Raw genomic sequence first — 25,944 nt, 5'->3', positions numbered from 1 at the left:
TCTTTGCATCTGCTACCTCTGTGAACCCTCAGAGTTCCTCTTTTTATACTTTCAGTAACCTAGTCCACAACTTTAAACCCAGTTGCAACTTTAAAATATTAAATTATGTCTGTACAGCTGTACAGACAACTGGTGTGTTTTCTGTTCCCTGACTAGAACCTGACTAGGTGGTCAAGGCAACAAATCCTCAAAGATGGAGTTTAGGGGTTGGTTTGGGTTTGAGTGCAATTCTGAGCTCCCCACCAATGAGCAGGGGGATGCTGGTAGCCCATGGTGTCCATTGGTATCATGATGAGTCAGATTATCTCCTTTACTAGAGTAGACTACAAACTGGGGAAAGGAAATACCCAGAGTTGGAGGACTACTAGATACTGGCTCAGTTGATGCTCACTCCTAGAACCTCAAATACTCCACTAAATACAAAGTGGAGACTGACAGTGGTCAGGTGATAGATGGAGTTTTAGCCCAAGTTCAACTCACAGTATGCCCTCCAGATTTACTGACCCACCTTGTGGTTTCCCCAGTTCTTAAATATATGATTGGAATAGGTATATTTTGTCAACTGAGAAATTCCCCACATTGTCTTCTGATCCATGAAGTACCATTAAAAAGTAGAAAGGACCAAGTGGAAGCCCCTGGAACTTATTTTTCTCACCAGGATAATAAACCAAAAACAACACTGCATGCTTGGGGGAATTGCAAAGATGAATGATACCATCAAAGACTTGAAAGAAGCAGAGTTGATGATACCTCTTACATCCCCCATTTATTTATTCATTAATTTATATTATTTATTTATGAGACAGAGTCTCGCTCTTTATGTATTTGTTTTTGAGACAGAGTCTCGCTGCATCGCCCAGGCTGGAGTGCAGTAGTGCGATCTCAGCCCACTGCAACCTCCGCCTCCCAGGTTTAAGTGATTCTCCTGGCTCAGCTTCCCGAATAGCTGGGATTACAGACACACGCCACCAAGCCTGGCTAGTTTTTTTATATTTTTAGTAGAGATAGGGTTTCACTATGTTGGTCAAGCTGCTGTAGAACTCCTGACCTCATGTGATTTGCCTGCCTCAGCCTCCCAAAGTGCTGGGATTACAGGCATGAGTCACTGCACCTGGCCACATCCCTCATTTATCTCACCTGTATGGCCTATTGGCAGATTGATCTTGGAAATGACTGGTTATCTTATACCGAATCAAATAATGACTATATTAGCAGCTGCTATTTCATATATATTTCTTTGAGACAGTTTCATTCTGTCACCCAGGCTGGGTCACAAGGAAAGTGAGAAATACATTAAGCAGAGGAGGACATGTATCCTTCAAAAGCTGTAGGCAGGGCCAGGTATGGTGGCTCACACCTATAATCTGAGCACTTTGGAAGGCCAAGGTGGGTGGATCACCTGAGGTCAGGAGTTCAAGACCAGCCTGGGCAAATGCTTTTTTCCCCTTCATATTAATATGTAAGGACAAACAGAAACAGTTCGCTTTTACTTTTTAGACCAATGGCACCCCTCATTAGACCAATGGTACCCCTTACTAGACCAATGAAACCCTTTGGTCTGAGGCAACAATCTTGCCTCACAGCTACATGGACTTACCTATATACTTTGCCATATGGAGTCTGCAAAACTCCTGACCATCTTGATGTTCCACATGTCACACTGGTCCACTGCAGCGATGACATTATGCTGATGGTATCTGATCTGATGAGTAGGAAATAACTGTACTTTAGATGCCTTAGTAATCAGCCCTCAGCGTGTAAACCACAGAGTGGGAGATAATCCCCATCAAAATTTAGGGGCATGCCACCTCAGTGAAGTTTCTGGGGGACTAATGGTCTGGAGCATGTCTGGATAGCCCCTCCAAAATGAAGGATATGGTGCTGTACCTTAAACCACCTACCAGTGCAAAATAATGCTTGGTGGATCTTTCTGGATTTAGGAGCCAATGTACACTTTATTTCATTGTGCACTTTGACCTTTTGCCAAGTAAGGCAGAGATGCTACCTGTTTTAAGTGAGGACCAGAATAAGAGACTGTTTTGCAGTAATTCCAGGTTACAGGGCAAACTGCTCTTCCACTTCGGCCTAATAACCCAGCATATCTGATAATGCTTAGTGTGTCTGTGGCAAATATCACTGCTGTCTGAACCCTGTGGTTAGAATCAGCAAGAGAACTGAGTACAGGTCTCTAGGGATTTGAACATATCCACGTCCTCTTCTGTAGACAGTCGTTTTTTTTTTTTTTTGGAGACGGAGTCTTGATCTGACCTCATGATCCGCCCGTCTCGGCCTCCCAAAGTGCTGGGATTACAGACATGAGGCACCACACCTGGCCTAGACAGTCCCTTTTAACACTTAATCATGGAACATCAAGTAACCACACAGGCTGAGCTTCTCAGAATGAACTGGGCATTTTCTGTCCCAGGAAGCTGTAAGATTGGGCATATGTATGGCAGTCTTTTACCAATCTATCATCTGGGCTCAATAAGGTCTAGAAGGCATGAGAAGGTTTCTTGTAGAGGTGGCTCAGGCTCCCTTAATACAGACTCTTGCTGAATTGTCTCTTCTGTCCCCTTCTCCAAAAGCAAAAAGCCTGGTTTCAAATATCCTCAATTTATTTACTCATTTGTTCAGTCCCCAGTATGCAAATAATAAAATGACTATGGCTGTCTGCTCAGCTCTGGGCCATACACAGTGGCCATGCAGGCCAAGTTCCCATTTAATTTACAGCTCAGAAAGCTCTACTCATATTGAGAATTAAAAAGATTCCAGTACCCAGAGTTTAAGAAAGGGGCAGCAACTGCAAATATCTTAAAGAAAACACCCAAGAAACTCCAACTGAATGAAATACTATGTGCTCATGTGTACTTTGCCAAATGATTTAAGATTTGACACAAATTAGGCTGGCTAATTTGGCTCACACCTGTAATCCCAGCACTTTGGAAGGCCGAGGAAGGTGGATTACTTGAGGCCAGCAGTTCAGGACCAGCCTGGCCAACATGGTAAAATACTGTCTCTACTAAAAATACAAAAATTAGCTGGGTGTGGTGGCGCACGCTGGTAATCCCAGCTGCTCTGGAGGCTGAGGCAGGAGAATCGTTTGAACCTAGGAGGCGGAGCTTGCAGTAAGCCGAGATCGTACCACTGTACTCCAGCCTGGGCGACTGAGTGAGACTCCGTCTCAAAAAAAAAAAAAACCTGAAAACAAATCACTCTCAAATTCAGCACTTAACAACAACAAGCATTTACTATTATCATGCTGATTCTGAGGATTAGGAATTCAGGAATGGCTTACCTTTCACCCACCAACTCTGCCTCCTTCTTTCTCCAAAGACACTCTAGTTAGTTAAGCTTCTGAGAACCTGGCTTAGGGAGCCAGTTTGAGGTTGGTTTAATGGAGATTTGTTTTATGAAGCTTGGGACTATGTTGAAGTGGTGGACCAAGAACTGTGTATAAGAACTTTGGTTGGAAAAATTAATACTGTGCATTTTCCCCCAACACCAAAGATCCTAGTGGGACCATGGATCTGTTTGGAGATATAGATGACATTTCTTCTGAGAGTGATGAGGGCAATCAACCACCTACTCCACGACAGCTGGTTGTAAGTACAATCACCAATATCAACCAATCCCATTATTCAAAGCTAAAAAAAGAAAGCTTCAGAGGCTGATGGGTCTGTCTCATGTTGAGAGAGGATGTGGATAGCCAAACATCTGATGAATAGGTGACTTTCTTAGCTATATTGGGAATTTCTGGATATAAGAAGGCACAGAAGGAACTACTCAGAATAAAGCTGATGCCAAACTTTAGGGGCTAGACTAATATAAAACAATATAAAAATATAATACATAACATAAAAACCTTTGATTTAAAGGTTTTTCTTATTCAAGCCTATGACAAGAAGCATGAGCGATGCTGATATTCTCTGATTTTAATAGTTGTCTAGTATTGATGGGGTGAATAATTTCATACTTCTGTTGCTGAATATGTTATGCAAAATACGTCAATAAAATAGATACTTTTTTCCAATGTTGGCTAACGGATCCTGTTTTCCCGTGTTTTTTTTCTGTTTGGTTTTGTCTTGCTTTTTTTTTTTTGAGACGAAGTTTCAAAGATTACAGACATGAGCCACCACGCCCAGCCTGTTTTGCTTTTTGTAGGCATGAGGTGAGGTTTTAGGGAGAAGCTTGGAAGAATTGCTGACTGTTTTGTCCCTAAAGTGGAGTGTAAATTTACTTCCCAGCCAGGCGCGCTAGCCCAGGCCTATAATCTCAGCACTTTGGGAGGCCAAGGTGGGCAGATCGCCTGAGGTCAGGAGTTTGAGACCAGTCTGACCAACATGGTGAAACCCCGTCTCTACTAAAAACACAAAAATTAGCCAGGCATGGTGGTGCAGGCCTGTAATTTCAGCTACTCAGGAGGCTGAGGCGGGAGAATCGTTTGAACCAGGGAGGTAGAGGTTGCAGTGAGCCGAGATCACACCACTGCACTCCAGCCTAGGTGACAGAGTGAAGACTCTATAAAAAACAAACAAACAAACAAACAAACATTACTTCCTGTCAAACCTGCATCTGCCTAGTGCAGGATGAGTAAAGCTAGCACATTTCTAATGTCTTCAAGCTCTCACATTCTGATTCCTTTCTTAGGATGAACATGGAGTGCCTCAGGACCAGCAGGAGGAAGAGCCAATTTCTGAAACCATAATAGAAGAAGAAATTCCCAATATCAACTCCGATTTAGGAAATGAATTGTATTTTGTTAAATTACCCAAGTTTCTCAGTATAGAACCCAAGTAAGAGGACTGATTAAAATTTTCAAGATATTAAAAATATGTGTAGAATAAATATTTTTTTATTTATCATGAGTTTGCTAATCACAAAGATGGGAGATTTCTCATATAACTTTGAAAAAATTAAATCTAGGATGTGCTGTGGTAGAAAAATGAATCACTATTGAGAGAGAATTTTAATGCTAATAATTTTTCTAGCATTTTGGCACTTTCTTTTACATAAACAGATCACAATGGATGAAGGTGTTTCTCCCTAGTATAAAGCTGACAAATCAGAAAATAAGAGTGACAAAGTCTGCTAGAGAAATCACAAATGTTGTGGCCGGGTATGGCAGCTCATGCCTGTAATCCCACCACTTTGGGAGGCCGAGGCGGGCAGATCACTTGAGGTCAGAAGTTTGAGACCAGCCTGGGCAAAATGGTGAAACCCCGTCTCTACTAAAAATACGAAAATTAGCCGGGCGTGGTGGCACACGCCTATAATCCCAGCTACTTGGGAGGCTGAGGCGTGAGAATCTCTTAAATCCAGGAGATGGAGGTTGCAGTGAGCCGAGATTGTGCCACTGCATTTCAGCCTGGGTAACAGAGTAAGACTCTGCCTAAAAAAAAAAAAAAAAAAAAAAAATCACAAATGTTCTATGCAAAAGCCATTGTGAATCTAGAAAAGACAATTATTTTGTACTACAAAATAGTGTCGGTGGGTATGATTCACTAAGGTACATGCATGCAAGCTCTTGTGCTTAACACATTTTCTTTAAAAAATATGGGAAGACCATGTGTTACCTATACTTTGGAAGACATATTTCATCAAATAACATTTTGAATTGTTAGTTGCATTTGAATTTTATTTCAGGCAATATGTTTTAGAAACAAATTTCAAGAAAGCATGGTACTTTGCATACTTCTTTGAAGGTTTACATGAAGTTATTTGTTTACTGTGATTTTTGGAAACACATGGGGACACCTTGTAGGGATGATTAAATATAATATTAATCATATTCCTTACTAAATATGGCTAACATGATGTTAAAAACACAATTTGTAGGCCTTTTGATCCTCAGTTTTATGAAGATGAATTTGAAGATGAGAAAGTGCTTGACGAGGAAGATAGAATCAGGTTAAAATTAAAGGTACCATCCCACACTTTATTCCTTTTAAGTTTTTCCTTTTATAAAGTAAAGCAGGGATGACAACGTGAGACTTGAGTTTGGGAAATCCTCTTATGTTTCTTGTTCAATAGCTCTTTAGACCTAGGAATTAAAACACCTTTTCAGAATATTTTTACGGGAGGAGGTATGTGCTCTTTTTCATACCTGTAGAATTGTCACTTTCTTCTTTTGGTTGCAGTTATGCTTTTTTTGACATAAGTAAAGATAAACAGTTTTGAAAATTGTTAGCTACTTCCTTCAGGATAAATAATAATAAGGCATATGGAATTGACTCCACATTTTACAGTGGGTAGATCCTGGTGATTTCCCACAATAGAAATGTCTCAACTCTTCATGGATATTCAAACTATGCACAAAAGAGAACTTGTCATTAGGTGGTTCCTCTCTTGAAGGCCGGGGACAGCAAAGCACTACCAACTGCTTTCACAGGCATGTTGTTCTTCCTTAAGGGGGTTTCCTTTAAAACAATTTTTTTTTTAACTTAAAACTTTGTGTGGGTTTTTTTTTTTTTTTTTTTGAGATGGGCCTTGCTGTTTTTCCCAGAATGGTCTCAAACTCCTGGGCTCAAGCGATCTTCCCACTTCAGCCTCCCGAGTAGCTGGGTACAGGTGCACACCACCACACCTGGCGACAGGATTGCCTATGAGTTTCTACCGGGGCCCCAGTGGTAGCACTGGGCAGGGGAAATTGTTGTTGTTGTTGTTACTTTCCACCATATGGGTAGAATAAATTCAGACTCAAAAACAGGGCAAAGCACTGATCTCATGTTTTAATTTTTTAATTCGTTATTCTTTTTTAAAAATTGTAATTTCATGCCCAGAGCTTCCCTGTCTCACTAGGTGAATGGGGCACTTTTTTTGCCTGTCTTTCATTGGGTTCATCTTCAAGTGGCCCTACCATAGGCAGAGGTCTCATTTTAACTCTCTACCTCATGTGGACCCAAAGCCTCATGCTGTCTCCTTTGGAGTTCTTCATGTGTCTTGTTTGATAACACCTCTGGCCTGCATGCTACTTAGCTCCTGCTTCCACTGATATGAACTGGAGCTCAGAAGAGATTTGAAGAAAATGTCTGGTTAGTTTAACCAACATCTCTAGGTATATGTAGCAGGTAGGTTTCAGTTGTGCTGAATCAGTTAGTTTTTGTAAGCTCACTCTATTATTACCTATCAAGTCTTTACACATGATTATAAATCACTTGAAGAAAGAAGAACATTTAGTTAAACTGGTTTAACTAACCAATGCCTTTGGGTTTTTAACCAGGTAGAAAATACTATAAGATGGAGGATACGCCGGGATGAAGAAGGAAATAAAATTAAAGAAAGCAATGCTCGGATGGTCAAGTGGTCAGATAGAAGGTGAGCATAAAATGCCTGAAAAATACTGATATGCCAAGAGGGAGGCCTGGGATGAGTGAGGTTTTCTTTGTAGAAACTTCTTTTGGGGTCATTTTCTTTTCTTTTCTTTTTTGTTTTGAGACAGACTCTCGCTCTGTCAGGCTGGAGTGCTGGAGTACAGTGGCGTGATCTTGGCTCACTGCAACCTCCGTCTCCTGGGCTCAAGTAATTATTCTGCCTTGGCCTCCTGAGTAGCTGGGATTACAGGCATGTGCCACCACGCCCGGCTAATTTTTGTATTTTTAGTAGAGACGGGGTTTCACTGTGTTGGCTACGCTGGTCTCGAACTCCTAACCTCAGGTGATCCGCCTGCCTCGGCCTCCCAGAGTGCTGGGATTACAGGCATGAGCCACTGCGCCTGGCCTGGGGTCATTTTCACTAAAGGATTTACAAAAATTTAGGTCTCTGGAATTACCTAGGAAACTTGAGAGAAGTAAATAGGGTAGTGGTCTTATAGCTGTGCTGGTGGAGACTTCGGAAATGAACTGAAGATGTGACAAAAGCCATTGTATCTACCTTACTGAAGTGAAAGACTAAAGGTAGCTCCCATTGGTGAGATATCAGACATGACAAATTGATACTTTTGAAAACTTGTTTCTGCTTTGCTAATGAAGTGGTAGAGATTTGTAAAATTACAAAACAATTAAGAGGATAGATTTTTACCACTTTTTACTTTGGAAGGAGACAGGTTATTTACAGCATCTTTTCTGCTTTTCCTATGAATTCAGTATGAGGACAGGATCTAGCAGTTCCACACTATTTTAAGCAAAGCTCACATGACAGAATGGAAGCCGTAGGACTCATTAAATATCCACCCTAATATTTGAACTGTTTCTCATTTCCAGCATGTCCCTGCATTTAGGCAATGAAGTGTTTGATGTGTACAAAGCCCCGCTGCTGGGCAATTACATCCACCTGTTTGTAAGAGAAGACACTGGTCTGCAGGGACAAGCCATCTTTAAATCCAAACTTACCTTTAGGTAACTATTCACACCGACACATGATTACCTGCAGTTAAGGAGTAACAAAGTAGAGATAGTACAACCCAACCCTGGACCACGGTCTAGTTCTCATACACCTTTTAAGTTGACTCCAAGCTGAACTGCTCAGGGAGCCAGTTCATCCTATCAGAATTCCCAGGAGAGTGATTATAACCCAGAATGTAGGTATGTTAATCCACAATGATCAGTACACTTGGTAAGAAGCCGGGAGGATTTGTCCTTGCAGCTCTGCTGCTCAGCAGGTCCTTTCCCTGGAGTGAAATTGACCTGGGAAGCTAGGCCATCATCAGAATAGTGCTGGTGTGTGCTGGCAACAGACCCTTGCCTGAGGCTGCTGCAGCCTGTGCCTGAGCAGTCAGATGCCGTGGCCAGCTAAGCTTACTGTTGTGGCCCCTTCTCCATGCCTTCCCTCTGAAGGACACAGTACTGTTGATTAGGAGTAGGCTTTCCTCCAGAGGTGGAGTACTTAAAAGACAAGCGCTCTTTTGGGGGACATGGAAGTTTTCTAAAATCAGACAGGGGTCATGGTTGTAAAACTGTTTAATTGTATACTTAAATGAATGGATGTCATAGTATGTAAAACATATTCAGTATATCTGTTGGTCTTTTTAAAGACTATAAATAGGGACAGCTCTCAGGTTATGTAATCTTGAGGAAGGGTTGCAATCTCACTAGTTTCCAGCTTCCTTATCTATAAAATGGCAATAACAACATCTACTGCACAGGGATGTTGTATCAATGAAGTCAAATAACACATAGAACATCACATAGAGACCTGGCACAAGTGCTGAGTGGTGCTCAATCCAGTCTCTTCATCATCTCTCCTAGAATAGCGTCCTAAAAGACGTGTGATTCTGAGCTTGCTTTTTTTCACTGTCCCCCGTGCTCCACACTGTGATATTTGACTGCCTGGCATCATCTCATTCTGGACGTCCCATCTCTCTGTAGCCATGCTCTCTCTTCCAGAGACTCTCCCCTAAGGATCATTCTCCTCCCCTCTGATATACATAATTAAAAGCTGCCTTCCTGTAGTCAGGAAGACATTTCTTTCCACCCAGGACTCCTGGTCTAGCTGTATTATCCCCCTGGGCTGTTATAAGGCCCCTGCTGCTACTGTGACCTGCCTCCTTGCTTTGACTTCCAATTTTTTCCAGATGGAGAGACTCATTGTTAGTTCTCTAAATGTCCCTTCTGGCATCTGCACCTCCCTCTGGGAACTGAGATTTCATATTCCGTCTCTTCTCCTCTCTCTGACTGCAATCGGGGATATTCTTTGTAAAATACTTTGACCTTGCCACCTGCCTCTCCTCACTTCTGCTGCACTCCCACTTTAGCCCAGTTAGCTTTCCCCAGGAGGTGGGGCAGAGGGAGGAGTTTCTCAGGAGGCTGAGAAGGAAGAACTGTGATCCTACCTCCTCTGTCTGCTGAGTGCGAGGTCCTCGTCCCCAGGTGTTTTTGCTATGGGTATGATTGCCTCCAAATGTTCATAGTGACCAGTGAGACATTTTTGTCCACTTCCTGGCAGACCTCACTCTGACAGTGCCACATACAGAAAGATGACCCTGCCACTTGCTAATAGAAGTTCAAAGACACAGAAAATTAGAATCTTACCAATGGCGGGTCGTGATCCTGAAGGCCAACACACAGAAGTGATGAAGGTATGTTCGGTAAGCTTTATCCTGGGACACTTGGAGTAGTAAGACCTATGTTTTCCAGAACATTAATTCACCATTTCTTATTGCCACTGCTGTTTTATTTCTTGCAGTCATCAGGGAACCAGCTTCACCTTCTAAGTGTGTAGTTAACCACAGTAATGTCAGTGGCTGCTGGTGAGACTACCAAACAAAGGACTCTGAAATCTAGAAAACTGATGATTTAAAAAAATGTAACCTTTCACAAACATACATTGTGAACCCCAATGTGTGAAATGCCAGGCAGATTTTAAAAAATGGAGTCTACCTTGTGGCTCAAGAACTGTCCCCTAGTAAGGCCTCTCCATTCTGTCACTGGAGCTATGGGGAGCTCTGGGTTGAGGGGTCAGGACAAGAGTATCTGGGAGCCATGGGAGTTTGGTGGAGCCTGGGCAGGTCAGGTCGTTGTGGCTCAGGGATGAACAGAAACAGCCTCTCCTGCTCCAGGTGGTCAGTTCGGGTGGGTTGCTTCTCTCTGGGCCGAGTGGCAGCACAGAACAGCAGCACGGCTCCGGAGGACAGGCCTGTGCCAACAGAACAGCAGCACGGCTCCGGAGGATAGGCCTGTGCCAATGCCAATCAAGCCGGTTAGTGTCAGGGCACCCTTCTGCCTCTTTTTTTTGAGATGGCGTCTCGCTCTGTCGGCCAGGCTGGACTACAGTGGCATGATCGTGGCTCACAGAAACCTCTGCCTCCCAAGTTCAAGTGATTCTCCTTCCTCAGCCGCCTGAGTAGCTGAGGACTACAGCTACAGGCGTGTGTCACCACCCCCATCTAATTTTTGCATTTTTTAGTGGAGATGGGGTTTTGCCATGTTTCCCAGGCTGGTCTCAAACTCCTGACCTCCAGTGATCTGCCCGCCTTGGCCTACCAGATTGCTGGGATTACAGACGTGAGCCACTGCACCTGGCCCCTTCTGCCTCTTCACCCTTGCATTGCCTTCACACCTGCAAACCAAAGGATCCATGTGGAGTAACAGAGGTGTGATGGGGAATATGGTGCCCCAAAGACACATGGGACAGCTGTTACCCTGGACTACGCATTATGTGTTCTTTATGGTAAAAGTAGATGCAAGAGGGCACAAGTTTTGGTTTTAGGCTGAAGAGGTTATTTGCTTCTTTACAGAAAGAGGAACGCTTGAGGGCTTCCACTCACCGGGAGTCTCAGGCAATCCATCTGCGGGAGAAGCGCTACCAGCAGGAGCCAAGTGTCTCCTACCAGGACCCTGGCAGTGACGGTGTGGAGGAGGAAGGCAAGGACACCTTCAGCCTGGCTGCTATTAAAAACTATTATCAAGGTGAATTCCAAGGTGAGTCAGGTATGGAGGTCACATTTCATCATTTCAGGGTGGCAGTGCCTGCTTTTGCTCTGGCGAGCTGTTACTCCTTGTCCTACTATTTATTGAGGACAAAAGTACGAAAGCCTTTTTGTTTTCTCTCCCACAGAAAAGATTAGCTGTGAAAATATGGCATCTGGCCGGGCGCAGTGGCTCACGCCTGTAATCCCAGCACTTTGGGAGGCTGAGGCAGGCAGATGACCTGAGGTCAGGAGCTGAAGACCAGACTGGCCAACGTGGTGAAACCCCATCTCTACTAAAAATAGAAAAATTAGCCAGGCGTGGTGGTGGATGCCTGTAATCCCAGCTACTCGGGAGGATGAGACAGGAGAATCGCTTGTACCTGGGAGATGGAGGTTGCAGTGGGCCAAGATTGCACCACTGCACTCCAACCTGGGCAACAAGAGCAAACTCTGTCTCAAAAAAAAAAAAAAAAGAAAGAAAAAGAAAAGAAAACATGGCATCCTCCAAATAAAATCAATTAAACAATTTATGTCCTTGTGGAAGGAAATGTATATAAGATAGTTCCTCTGCTTGTATAATTAAAGACCCAATATTTAAGCTTCACAGTTCTTAAAACTGATGTGTATGTATTTAAAAGTGATCAAATAACCTGAGAACAAAACCTCTCAAATCTAGTCATTTCAGCATGTCTGAAAGTTCTATTTACCTTCCTACTGAAACTTTTAAAAAAAGTTGACCCTTCAGGAAAAATGTACAGTGGGAAGTAACAATATTTGGCAGAAGAAACACTGAGGAATAAACCATCTTTGAAGGTGAATCCCATGTCTTAAATTCCTTTGCTTTCAGAGGAACAAGCCAGCATCTATTCCTCAGACAGTGACCAGGGATCAGAAGATAAGACTCAAAGATTAGTGAGAGCAAAGAAACTCAGTAATGATGAAGTAAGACCAAATGTAGTCAATTCTCAGAGTTTACCCTGTGCTCAGGAGCCAACTGCTGGGAACAGAGCTCACAGACCAGGCATGCACAAATTAGCTGTCTACACACTTGACTGAAATCCAGTGAGATAAATGCAGTAGTAGGACTAGGAGTGACCCAAAGGTCTGATACCTGTGCTCGGGTGGGTCTTGGAAGGCTGCATGGAGAAGGAAGTCTCTGCTGGGTATTGAAGAATGAGCAGAAGCTTGCAAGCACACAGGCCAGGTTAGGCACTCTAGGAACATGGAAAGGCCTGTAAAGAAAGGTGCAGGGCCTGAGATATCAAGTCTCAGCTACAGAACTACAAATTGCTTCATGTGGGTAGAGCAAGGGTGGTCTACCATGTTCATTGTGGGACACTGGGTATCTTTTAAAATTTATTTATTTGAGATGGAGTCTCACTCTGTCACCCAGGGTGGAGTGCAGTGGCACAATCTCGGCTCGCTGCAACCTCCACCTCCCAGGTTCATGTGATTCTCCTGCCTCAGCCTCCCAAGTAGCTGGGATTACAGGCACCTGCCACTAAGGCTGGCTAATTTTGGTACTTTTTAGTAGTGATGAGGTTTCACCATGTTGGCCAGGCTGGTCTCAAACTCCTGACCTCAGGTGATCCTCCCACCTCAGCCTCCCAAAGTACTGGGATTACAGGCATGAGATACCAATACCACCACACCCGGCCTTTTATTTTATTTTATTTTAAAGACAGGGTCTTGCTCTGTTGCCCAGGTTGGAATGCAGTGGTATGATCATGGCTCACTATAGCCTCAATCTCCTGGGTTGAAGTGATCCTCCTGCCAAAGCCTTCTGAGTAGCTGTAACGAAAGGCGTGCACCACCATGCCTGGCTAATTTTTAAAATGGTTTGTAGAGATGGGGTCTCAATATGTTGCTCAGGCTAGTCTCGAACTCCTGGCCTTTAGCAATCCTTCCACCTTGGCCTCCCAAAGGTGCTGGGATTACAGACGTGAGCTATGGTGCCTGGCTTAAAACTGGGTGTCCTTATTGTTTCAATGTAATAGTAGTTGAGGGGTTATCTCATTTGTTATAAAATATTTTCCTTTGTTTTCTTTTCCTTTTATAAGATCACAGGTACAAATAAATTTTAAGTCATTTATTTATTTATTTATTTATTTATTTAGAGACAATCTTGCTATGTTGCCCAGGCTAGAGTCAGTGGCACAGTCTTGGCTCACTGCAACCTCCGCCTCCCAGGTTCAAGCAATTCTTGTGCCTCAACCACTTGAGTAACTGAAACTACAGGCATGCACCGCCATGCCCGGCTAGAGAGAGAGAGAGAGAGAGAGTGTGTGTGTGTGTGTGTGTGTGTGAGAGAGAGAGAGAGAGAGAGAGAGAGAGAGAGTGTGTGTGTGTGTGTGTGTCTTCAGTAGAGATGGGATTTTGCCATGTTGGCCAGGCTGGTCTTGAACTCTTGGGCCTCAAGTGATCTGCCTGTCTCAGCCTCCAAAAGTGTGGGGATTACAGGCGTGAGCCACTGTGCCTGGCCTTAAATATGAATTATATAAGACAATCACTATGGTATTGCCCATTGGCCATATTAATTCATTGAATGTTTTCTGAACACATGCTCTGTTCTAGGTTCTAGAGATACAGACAGGAAAAACACTGCAGTGACAACAGTGGTCACTGTGTGTTCATTTATTTTTTCCTCTCTCTACACAACACACAGTTGTCCCTCAGTATTCATGGTGGATTGGTTCCAGGACTCAGAGGATACTAAAATCACAAGTGCTCAAGTTGCTTATATAAGATAGTTTAGCATTTGCATATAAGCTATGCACATCCCCCTGTACGCTTTAAATCATTTGTAGGCTGGGTGCTTTGGGAGCCCAGCACTTTGGAAGGCTGAGGCGGGTGGATCATTTGAGCCCAGCCTGAGACCAAGATGAGACCCCCATCTCTACAAAAAAAAAAAAATTAAAAAATTAGCTGAGCGCAGGTAGTCTCAGCTACTCAGGAAGCTTAGGCAGGAAGATCAATTGAACCCAGGAGGTTGAGGCTGCAGTGAGCCGTAATCGTGCCACTGCACTCCAGCACAGGCAACAGAGCAAGATCCTGTCTCAAAACAAAAAATTATCTCTAGATTACTTATAATACAATATAAATTCTATGCAGGCCGGGTGTAGTGGGTCACGCCTGTAATCCCAGCACTTTGGGAGGCCGAGGCGGGTGGATCACCTGAGGTCAGGAGTTCGAGACCCATCTCGAACTGGTGGAACATGGTGGAAACCCATCTCTACTAAAAATACAAAAATTAGCCGGGCATGGTGGTGCATGCCTGGAATCCCAGCTATTTGGGAGGCTGAGGCAGAAGAATTGCTCGAACCTGGGATGTGGAGGTTGCAGTGAGCTGAGATCACACCACTGCACTCCAGTCTGGGAAATGAGCAAAACTCCGTCTCAAAAGAAAAAAAAAAAGTAAAGTGTCTCTTCAGCCTTGACCACTGCCTAGGGGAAACCTATTCAGTTGCCTGATCTAGACGGTGTCTGAGCTCTAGCGTGAAGGGCTGGCTCCCTCACTGTCGGGTCAGAACCATTTTAGATAAAATTTCCAAAAACAATTTATTTTAAAATGTCTTACCTCTCATATTTATTCAGGCACACCTTCTGGAAAGAGGAAAGCAGAGCATGAAGAGGAAGAAGATGATATAAAGCCCTAAAATGTGCACTCACTGTATTCAACAGTTTGTTTTAAAACAATTATGAAATGACTTGTTTTAATTGAAGTTGAGTTGCTTTTGCATAATCCTAGTTGTGAATAAAAAGTTTTCAAAAGCAAGTCCATTACGTTAGAAAATTCACTTTTTCCCAAAGAGGAGGATTTTGTTCACTGTTTACTGTAGGTGGATTTTAGGTTTTAGTGCATTCCTGCTGTTAAGTTTGGCTCAGTTATGGCCTCCTCCAGGATGTCCTCCCTGGACTGCCTAGCTGAGTTTGGGGCCTTTCTGTGCTCTGTAGTCCCCTTAGTATGGCATTAATTCCATTTCCCATATGGCACTGTGCTCTTGGAAGAGCAGGTACAGCAGGGAGAGCTCACTGGATACCTGGTACTTAACCAGAACTGTGTGGGCTTGACCACTTCTAATCCTTAGGGCAGGTGCTATTATACCCCTTTTATAGATGTGGAAGCTGAGGTTTAAAGAGCGTAAGACTTTTGTACAAAGCTTTTACTTAAGTAAACAAGTAAGCTTTTCTGAGACAAGGGTTAGAATCTTCCATGCATAGTGATCACAATGCTGGGCTAATACTTTAGTGACCTTATGAAGATACCCAAAATATCTACCTGAGATAAACAGGCACCATTAGGTTTAGGGAAAAGTGCAATGGGAAACAAAATACCAGATTTGATTTCTAGTTTTGTGATTGCTACAACAGCTGGAACATAATAGAACCTAAAAACTACTGAATGAACAAACAAATGCTGTTGTGTTGGACAGTCCCTTCTCTGACATCAGTTTCTTGAACTAGGGGGGCTTTAGATTTGACCACATAAATCCTTCAATTCAATGTTTATATTTCTTTACCTCTGAGAATACTATATATATATTTTAAAATGTTTTGTTCAATAGAAATGATCAAGGGGAAAAAAAACTAGCCCATTTCACCATGCCAAAAATCCCATTTTACAATTCTATTTCCTTCCCTTTTATACTTTTACAGCATAATTTTGTGCTTGTATATTAAACACATTCACAATTAGCATTAGCTTCTAAAGAAGAATTGAGAGACTCATTCAGAACAATGAAGGGTACTAGCACAACTTAATTTTAACATCAGGTTTCTTTCTAAGGGGCTGGCCTTGAGGATCTGCTACGTCTGTGAACAGGACAGGGGCTGGGGGACTGGGTTGGGATCTACAAGCCCTCGACCTTTGCAGACCATGCAGGAAAGCTTAACAGTTGAAGGAAAAAAATGTTTGGCAATTTTAGACTCACAAGTGGTCAAGCCACTCCCACTATTTGGTACCTATAAGAGCAGTGGTAGCACCAGGCTGAGCATTTTTAGTTGGACTGCTTTGGAGGACATGGTGAGGGCACTGTTGCCGCACAGCCAGTCCCTGGCACTCAAGTTCTCTTGAACTCAGGGGAGCAGCTCACAACTCACGCACCCGAGTCTCCCTGACTCACCAAAGGGAATATGCATCGAGGCTTCCTGTACATGAATATGAAGCTCAACAGCCATTCTCAGAAGGGAGAATGACATTAAAGATTCCAGGTCAATTTCTTTATTCCCCTAAGTTAGGAAAACTCTGAAAACTTTAAATTATTTAACTTTTATCCTTAAGTTTCCTCAAACCTATTACATGTTTCCCTGTTTTTTTTGAGACGGAGTCTCACCCTGTCACTGAGGCTGGAGTACAGTGGCGCGATCTCGGCTCACTGCAACCTGTCTCCTGGGCTCAAGCGATTCTCCTGTCTCAAGCCTCCTGAGTAGCTGGGATTATGGGCACTCGCCACTGCACCTAGCTGATTTTTGTATTTTTAGTAGAGAGGGGGTTTTGCCATGTTGGCCAGGCCGGTCTTGAACTCCTGACCTCAGGTGATCAGCCCGCCTTGGCCTCCCAAAGTGTTGGGATTACAGGCGTGAGCCTCTACGCCCAGCCTTTTTTTTTTTTTTTTTTTTGGGACGGAGTCTTGCTCTGTCACGCAGACTGGAGTGCAGTGGTGTGATTTTGGCTCACTGCAACCTTCACCTCCTGGGTTCAAGCTATTCTCCTGCCTCAACCTCTTGAGTAGCTGGGACTACAGGCATGTGCCACCATGCCTGGCTAATTTTTGTATTTTTAGTAGAGACGGGGTTTCACTATGTTGGCCAGGCTGGTCTTGAACTCCTCACCTCAGGTGATCCACCTGCCTCGGCCTCCCAAAGTGCTGGGATTACAGGTGTGAGCCACTGCACTTGTCTGACCCTGCTCTTTCATATTTGTCAACTCAATTCAATTTTATGAACAGACAGGGCCTAGTACTGATGATATTAGGTTGAACCTTATGAAATTACTATTTTTATGAGTAAAAGTGTTCAACTATTATAACTAATTTTACATGATTCATAGACTGAGTGGCTTAAATAACAGAAATTTATTGCTCACGTTCCTAGAGGCTGGGAAGTCCGAGATCATGGTTTGGTTCCTGATGAGGGTTCCCTTCCTGGCTTGCAGACAGCTGCTGTTTTGCTGTATCTTCACATGATGGAGAGAGTCTCCTGTCTCTTTGTATAAGAATACAAATGCCATCATAAGGCGACCAACCTTGTGACCCTATCTAGCCTTAATTACCTTCCAAAGGCCCCATCGCCAAATACCATCACATTGGGGGTTAGGGCTTCAACATGTGAATTTGGGGTGGGGGGCAGGTGTGGATACAAATATTCAGTCCATAACAGGTAGGACTGAATAACTCAGGGAAATTGATAAACTTGTTCTTGAAGAAGGATGTAAGGAATGAATTTTAGAACTTAGGAATGAAAGGGATTACATGCTTTTTCAAAAAGTCCAAGTTTACAGAATATTTGAAAAACTTTATTGAAACGATTTATCCCAGTATATATTGGTTAAGTTCTAAATGCTTCTAGTACAGTCTTCAAAAGAAACTTCACTGTGCTGTTATGAATTTGGATAATATTTTGTATTACTTAAATATCAGTGTTAAAATTCATTGCTTTTATACTTATAAAAATGGAAAAATAAGGCAATTACAATGTTGGATATTTTAGCATTAGAAAAAAATGTAAATACCTGATTTCATTTGACAATGAATGATACTCAAATGATTGTTACAAAGGTAATTTTCAAGCTTTTAAATGTAACTAAAACCAAATATAATAATTCATCCAAAAAACACATTTGAAATTACAAAAATTTTTATGTTATACATGTATATACATTTGAAAAAACAATTCTTAAATGGATTGATCTAAAAATTTGAAACCACTGAATCAAAAGCTTATCTTTCTGAGTACAGGTGAAATTTAAACTTCTAAAAACTGCTATATACACCTATCAAGAAGCACCAATAATTCATTCTTAAACCTTACTCTCTGAATGTATAGACTATAATATTTGAAACATTTTAGGCCAATTAATTGCTTTGCATCAATTAAGACATACTGAGTGTAGAAAAGGGAGTAAAACTTCATATATGTAGACTCTAAGAGGTGTCTGATTGTCTTAAGAATGTAATAACTTGGGCTGGGCACGGTGGCTCACACCTGTAATGCCAGCACTTTGGGAGGCTGAGGTGGGTGGATTAAGAGGTCAGGAGTTCGAGACCAGCCTGGCCACGATGGTGAAACTCCATCTCTACTGAAAATACAAAAATTAGCTGGGCATGGTGGTGGGCGCCTGTAGTCCCAGCTACCCAGGAGGCTGAGGCAGGAGAATCGCTTGAACCAAGGAAGCGGAGGTTGCAGTGATCCGAGATTGCACCACTGCACTCCAGCCTGGGCGACAAGAGTAAAACTCCATCTTAAAAAAAAAAAAAAAAAAAAGAATGTAATAACTTGTTACAGCTATATTAACAAAACACTGCTGGTGGTGTTTCTTAATACATATATTTTTTGGAGATGGAGTCTCACTCTGTCACCCAGGCTGGAGTGCAATGGTGCAATCTCGGCTCACTGCAACCTCCACCTCCCGGGTTCAAGTGATTCTTCTGCCTCAGGCTCCCTAGTAGCTGGAATTACAGGTGCACACCACCATGCCCAACTAATTTTTTGTATTTTTAGTAGAGATGGGGTTTCGCCACGTTGGCCAGGCTGGTCTTGAACTCCTGACCTCAAGTGATCCTCCCACCTCGGCCTCCAAAGTGCTGGGATTACAGGTGTGAGCGACTGCACCCGGCCATTACAATCTATTTTTATCTAGCCTTTAGAGCAGGTGTCCTAGGTGAAAGACAAAAACAACAACAAAAAAACTGCTGGGTTTTTTTTTTTGGAGACAGAGTCTCACTCTATTACCCAGGCTGGAATGCCGTCACATGATCAAAGCTCACTGCAGCTTCAACCTCCCAGGCTCAAGCAGTTCTCCCACTTTAGACTCCTAAGTAGCTGGCAGTACAGGTGTCTGGCTAATTTTTAAATTTTTTGTAAAGATGGGGTCTTGCTATGTTATCCAGGATGGTCTCAAACTCCTGGGCTCAAGTAATCCTCCCTGCTTGGTCTCCCAAAGTACTAGGAGTACAGCTCTTTTTTTTTTTTTTTTTTTCCTTGAGATAGCGTTTCACTCCCATTGCCCAGGCTGGAGTGCAGCGGCATGATCTCATCTTATTGCAACCTCCACCTCCCAGGCTCAAGCACTTCTGCCGCCTCAGTCTTCTAAGTAGATATGACTACAGGCATGCACCACCACACCCAGATAATTTTTGTACTTTTTGTAGAGATGGGGTTTTGCCATGTTACCCAGGTTGGTCTCAAACTCCTGAGCTCAAGTGATCCGTCGGCCTCGGCTTTCCAAAGTGCTAGGATTACAGGCATAAGACAGTGCTTGGCCAAAATTCTTCATGTGTTAATGAAGGCTTTCCAAAATACTTAGTTATGGCTTACAATAGTTTACTTAGCCATGTCTTTTTTCTAGGTTGACCTTTCTGAACAATCAGACTGCAAGACAGAGCTTAAAATTAATAAAATATATTATGTTTTATTATAAAATTTCTAATTCATTCATTTTTTATAGGGAAGAACTTATAGAACTGAATTATAGTGGAGAAAAATCAATACAGGTTGAGTATCCCTTATCCAAAATGCTGGGACCATAAGTGTTTCAGATTTCAAATTATTTTGGATTTTGAAATACAGGGCATTACACCAGTTCAGCATCCCTAATCTGAAAATCTGAAATTCTAAATGCTCCAATAAGCATTTCCTTTGAGCACTATGTTAGTACTCAAAAAGTTTTCAATTAGGGATGTTCAATCTGTAGATCTAAGAAAGAATGACCAAATTAAAATATAAGCATAAAGGCCGGGCACGGTGGCGCAAGCCTGTAATCCCAGCACTTTGGGAGGCCGAGACGGGCGGATCACGAGGTCAGGAGATCGAGACCATCCTGGCTAACACAGTGAAACCCCGTCTCTACTAAAAAAAATACAAAAAACTAGCCGGGTGTGGTGGTGGGTGCCTGTAGTCCCAGCTACTCGGGAGGCTGAGGCAGGAGAATGGCGTAAACCCGGGAGGCGGAGCTTCCAGTGGGCTGAGATTCGGCCGCTGCACTCCAGCCTGGGCGACAGAGCAAGACTCCATCTCAAAAAAAAAAAAAAAAAAAAAAGAGTAAGTCTGGGTGTGGTGGCTCAAGCCTGTAATCCCAGCACTTTGGGAGGCTGAGGTGGGCGGATAACCTGAGGTCAGTTTGAGACCAGCCCCACCAACATGGTGAAACCCCGTCTCTACTAAAAATACAAAAAATTATCCAGGCGTGGTGACGGATGCCTGTAATCCCAGCTACTTGGGAGGCTGAGGCAGGAGAATCACTTGAACCTGGGAGGTGGAAGTTGCAGTGAGCTGAGATTGCACCACTGCACTCCAGCCTGGGCAACAGAGTGAGACTCAGTCTCAAAAAAGAATATAGAAGTCTTTGCCTCTGAATACTATTTTCTCAATTTAAAAATAATGAGTGAAGAGTTTCTTTGCTTTATTGGTAAGCAAGTCTTAGGGCAAGAAATATCCAGAAACATTAATGATCAGTGAAGGAAAGGGTAATTTTACAGATACTTAGACCCCAAGAACTCACGGCCCTTAACTGAGAGCAGCAACCCGAGTTGTCTCTAATGCATCCATATGTTTGCTTCTCTTGGGTGCCATGGGTCAATACATTCGAAGTGCAGTAGCACTGTAGAATGAGTGAAGTTGGGCAGTACTAAACTTGCAAAGAATGGAAGTGACTAAGGACTCCAGAGAAAGCATGATCCTTGCATCTGCTGAGAGGTTAACAACGGTTCCTGGTTTTATAGGGAAAAAGTGAGGCAACCCTGGGAACACAGACCCTAAATAAGATTTTATAAAACTCCATAAAGGCTGTCATCTTATTTTAAAGACAGCAAAAGTTAGATATAATGTACAACATGATATGAGTAACATTTTATCAAAACTTTTTTTTTTTTTTGAGATGGAGTTTCACTCCTGTTGCCCAGGCTGGAGTGCAATGGTGTGACCTTGGCTCACCGCAACCTCCGCCTCCCAGGTTCAAGGAATTCTCCTGCCTCAGCCTCCCGAGTAGCTGAGATAACAGGCGTGTGCCACCACGCCTGGCTAATTTTGTATTTTTAGTAGAGACAGGGTTTCTCCATGTTGGTCAAGCTGGTCTCGAACTCCCGACCTCAGGTGATCCGCCCGCCTCGGCCTCCCAAAGTCTAGGATTACAGGCATGAGCCACCGCGCCCAGCCCCAAACATTTTTAAAAATAATTCTTATTATGTCATGGAATCCTCTTTTTAAATGAAAACACAACAGATACTTGGTCAACTGGAAAACAATTTATAAAGGTCTATTTACATGTAACTTCTCCAGAGTGCATCTCTTATACAAAGCAAGGATGTGGGTTATTTCATTCAAATAACATGAAGTCGCAATTAAATGACCAAACTAACTCTCCTCGAAGTCTCTAACCATCTGCTAATTTATTTAATACAAAAATGCTTATTTGGTCTTTTAATGACAGGCAACCTTTGAAAGTGTATTTCACCTATTCTTGAGACTTCTACTAGGCTTTAGCTATAAGAATATAGCACCAAAATCCATTTTAATAGTATTAATATTTGCCACTAATATTGAGTTTTTAATACATACAATTTCATGTAGGAATATTGGGAAAATTCAGACAAATATGAGTATAACATTTTATAAAATGGGTAATAAAAAGCTTTTTTAAAAATAGCAATTTAAAAACACAAAGAATATTCTTTTACAGAACCAGATAAGCTGGTTAGACTACAAAACCTAAGGTCTCAGAAAACCTTTGGCTTAAAAATTAAGATTACTGCAAAACCGTAATCTATTTATTATAAAATTTTAGAGCAATTTAGAAATACTGAAAGTTACAAAGAGGTGCCAGATTTTTAAAGATTGAAGTAAACACGATTTTTCTCCCTTATACTTTTGGAAAGATTTTCTATATTCAATTGGATGAATGTTCATATTTAATGTTACTTATGAAGAAATCCTTTCTTTCAGTTATACAATGAACTATTATAATGCAGAATTGAAATGGTACAAGCAAAATACTCAACTTCATGCTTCGATAAACAATAAAGGAAAAAGATATTACCCATAGGTATGAGGCAAAATTATAGGTAGAGTCCCACTTACCTATATTAAAAAAAAAACCAAAAAACTTAAGGGATGAAGGGGGTACTAGTTATCAACTGATTGACTTACAGGATAATGCAAACGAGGATGCCTGACTGAAAGTCTAGGTGACCAATTCTTTCTGGTAGCCTGAGATGCCTGCTCCATGCCTGACTCTCAATCTTGCTGGAACTGTGCAGTCTCTACAAAACCAAATACAATCAAAAAGCTGCATATGGGCGCGGGGAGGGGAAGAGGGGTGAAGAAGAGAGGGAGGGAGAGAAATAGGGAAACAGAAAGTCGGAAGGGAGAGGGATGGAGGAAGGGAGGCAACAAAGCAAGCAGGTGAGCCTTGCTAACTTAGAAAAATATCAGTGGCCTTTAACTGACAGGGAATAGTGCAAGTTAATCTTTGGCCCCTATAAAACACTGGATACTGATATAACAAAACAAAACAAGACAAAACCAAAAAAAGAAACCAAAACAAAACAAAACAAAAAAACCAAAGACACATACCACAGTTCTTATGAGGGAAGCTTAGTCTATTAAGAAGGCTTATTAACAGAGCACACAAGAAGCTGCCTTGCTTGTTAGATAAACTGTCCAGCCCAAGCCAAAGTAGCAGACGTATTGCAATTCAATTTCAAAAAGTATTTTTGTTTTTGTTTTTTTTTTTTTGAGACAGAGTCTTGTTCTGTCGCCCAGACAGCAGTGCAGTGGTACGATCTCGGCTCACTCCAACCTCTATCTCCCAGGTTCAAGTGATTCTCCTGCCTCAGCCTCCCGAGTAGCTGGGATTACAGGTGTGTACCACCACACCCAGCTAATTTTTTGATTTTTAGTAGAGACAGGGTTTCACCATGTTGGCCAGGCTGGTCTTGAACTCCTGACCTTAAGTGATCCACCCACTTTGGCTTCCCAAAGTGCTGGGATTCCAGGCATGAGCCACTGCGCCCAGCCCAAAAAGTTAAAAAAAAATTAATAATGATTAGCTACCTTGCCTCCCTCAGAAATGAGATTTTTTCCCTTCAGAAACATCTCTGTAAATGATACAGCCAGGCCTGAATTTTGAGGCCAGGGTTACCTCAGGTTCCATTCCTCCGTTTTCTGCAGCTGTAAATGCCTCTGCCATCTCCTGCTCCAGGGGCTGCCCTGAGACAGAACATGAACACAAGTCCAGATCCTCTTCCCACCAGCATCAGCTCTGCAGTCTCCAATCAGTCTCCCAATCACAGTACTCTAGTTCAATTGTTCACTTTAATACTTTGAGCAAGAAAGACTGCTTTTATTATAGAAATGACTTTTATAAATATGGACAAAAGTATAAGATGAAAGGAAGCATATACTAAAAATTAGATTTATGAAGAATAGCAGTTTTCCTTCTTGGCTGGAAGATCTGTAGCAGTGATTAAATACTGTATGCAATTCTGCACTGCAAATAGGAACTTCTTGATACTGTGTAACACCTAGTAATTTACATACATGCTAGCTTCCAGTTGACTTACAGTAACCATCAGTTTAAACAACTGTTTTGCAAGTGCCTCATACTGGAACTCTATCATATTTATTCTCTTTGATTTCATTGTTTAACAGTTTTCTTTTTTCTCTTACCCTAAATAATTAAGAGTTGGCTGTATACCTTTTTTTTTGGGGGGGGGGGCGGTGAAAACAGCTTTTATTTTTTACTATTAGCTTTCACAAAAATTTAATAATGCTCACTTTATTAAAATGAAACACTGGAATGAACTTAGACCTCACTATACTTTTAAACAAAGTATGTAACCTAGCAAAGCTGATGGCTTTGTTTTAAGAAAACCTGGGTGTTGCTGTGTCTCATCAGACAAGTGCAGTAACCTGGAATGCACAGATGACCACCTCTCTCCCTGGAGACCTGCTTTAGCTCCAACACAGATGACCAGATTTTGAGTCAACTGTTTTAAAATTCTGGCATTTTGTTCTCTTCATAGAGAAAAATCACACCCTTGCAAAGTTCATGTATTTTAAAAATTTTTTAAAAATTTAGAAAAGTCTCCAGGTCATGGAGTGAAGAAAATACTGAAGTGTTTTATGTCTAAATGAAGCAATAACAATTCTGATACCAGCAATATCCCTTTTCATTTAAAAAAGATTGGTCCTCACAATGTTCAAATTATTCTACACAAATGACCTGTGAAATTTTTTACAATTGTATTTTTTTGCTCAAGAGTCATCATAAATCATTTGATTAAACTAAATTAAAATTGATTTCAGCAGAAAGTAGAAATGTTTCAGAATATAAAATATCACATTACTGATTTTACAATTTGAAACTGATAACAACTTAAACTATAAAAAAAAAAATGCATATCACTAAAAAAAATTTTCCAGTCTTTTCCCTTCTACCCAGGAAAATTTTACATCTGGTGTCACCAACATGAACCTTTGGTGATCTTCTGAAGTCTTCCAAAGATTACACCTTGGCAGACTTACTGGTGATCTCCTTCAACTCGTCTCTTGCGCACTATGAGAAAAATAAAAGAAACTATGTTAGAAATCCCTATTAGTTTTTACAATGGTAACTTGCTTATAACAAGCAAGTTTCTGCGTAAGTTATAAGTTCTACAAAATTGAAACGTCCATTTCCAGTTCACATGACCATTAATTAAAAAAAACAAAAACAAAAACCAAACCTACTTCCCATCATTCACCACTGTCATTTACTTGTTGAGAACCGAGGGGCTTCAAAACAAGAACTACATGCCCTAAGCTCAATGACTCATAGCTGTGCTTACATAGCAGCAGCACTAGAAATCTAAATGGTCAGCAATCATCTACAAGTCATTTGTTTTTATTTTTAACTTTGTAATTTATTTTATTAATAAAATAGAGATTAGGTCTCACTATTTTGTCCAGGCTGGTCTCGGACTCCTGGGTTCAAGTATCTGCCCACCTCAGCATCCCAAAGTGCTGGGATCACAGGTGTGAGCCACTGCGCCTAGCCCAAGTCATTTGTTTATTGAAAAAGTACATACTCAGGTTTAAAAAAACAGCTAGTAAATTAGTGTGTTAAATTTTGAAGTGACATTCGGGCAGCTGGGGTTAGAACATATTAAAAGTAGCTATTTGCATGCTCTCCTGATTAGACACTACAATGTATTTCCTTAGGCTGTAAAAGAATATACCAAAAACATTTTTGTCATTTTTATAGGTAAGTGATTTGCTACTGCTTTCTGAATTTTCCTTCTCTTGCTTCCTGTAAAATAAACCAGTTCAGGGTCTGATAAAACAACAAATGCAAAGTAATGAAAATCTCAGACCCTGGTAATATGGCGCGGTCACTTCTGACTACC

At 41.9% G+C, this 25,944-nt stretch overlaps 2 protein-coding genes across 2 annotated transcripts in view; one reads left to right on the top strand and one right to left on the bottom strand.

Annotated features, from left to right (window-relative positions):
- The first annotated feature begins 193 nt into the window (after positions 1-193).
- LOC112627486 (RNA polymerase-associated protein LEO1-like) lies at positions 194-16,418 on the top strand. Its single transcript, XM_025389812.1, has 10 exons — positions 194-263; positions 3,508-3,602; positions 4,648-4,793; positions 5,836-5,920; positions 7,220-7,314; positions 8,199-8,333; positions 9,880-10,012; positions 11,171-11,354; positions 12,192-12,286; positions 16,131-16,418. The coding sequence occupies exons 1-10, from the start codon at positions 194-196 to the stop codon at positions 16,416-16,418; spliced, it is 1,326 nt and encodes a 441-aa protein (XP_025245597.1).
- A 5,366-nt stretch (positions 16,419-21,784) lies between these two features.
- The window catches only part of TMOD3 (tropomodulin 3), a 79,221-nt gene continuing 75,061 nt past the window's right edge, over positions 21,785-25,944 (bottom strand). Inside the window, exon 10 of the mRNA XM_025390325.1 lies at positions 21,785-25,115. Coding sequence (XP_025246110.1) covers positions 25,081-25,115 — 35 coding nt within the window. The 3' untranslated portion in view covers positions 21,785-25,080. The remainder of the gene's footprint in view (positions 25,116-25,944) is intronic.

The sequence above is a fragment of the Theropithecus gelada genome, chromosome 7a (assembly GCF_003255815.1).
Source record: "Theropithecus gelada isolate Dixy chromosome 7a, Tgel_1.0, whole genome shotgun sequence".
NCBI classification, from domain to species: Eukaryota; Metazoa; Chordata; class Mammalia; order Primates; family Cercopithecidae; genus Theropithecus; species Theropithecus gelada.
The sequence above is the reverse complement of the archived record's forward strand: the minus strand, read 5'-3'. Positions and strand labels throughout refer to the sequence as shown.

Coding starts and splice junctions, on each gene's coding strand:
- LOC112627486 (XM_025389812.1), top strand. CDS start 194: ATGGAGTTTAGGGGTTGGTTTGGGTTTGAGTGCAATTCTGAGCTCCCC. Junction 4,794..5,835: donor TTTCTCAGTATAGAACCCAA/GTAAGAGGACTG, acceptor CACAATTTGTAG/GCCTTTTGATCCTCAGTTTT. Junction 8,334..9,879: donor AAATCCAAACTTACCTTTAG/GTAACTATTCAC, acceptor ACTTCCTGGCAG/ACCTCACTCTGACAGTGCCA.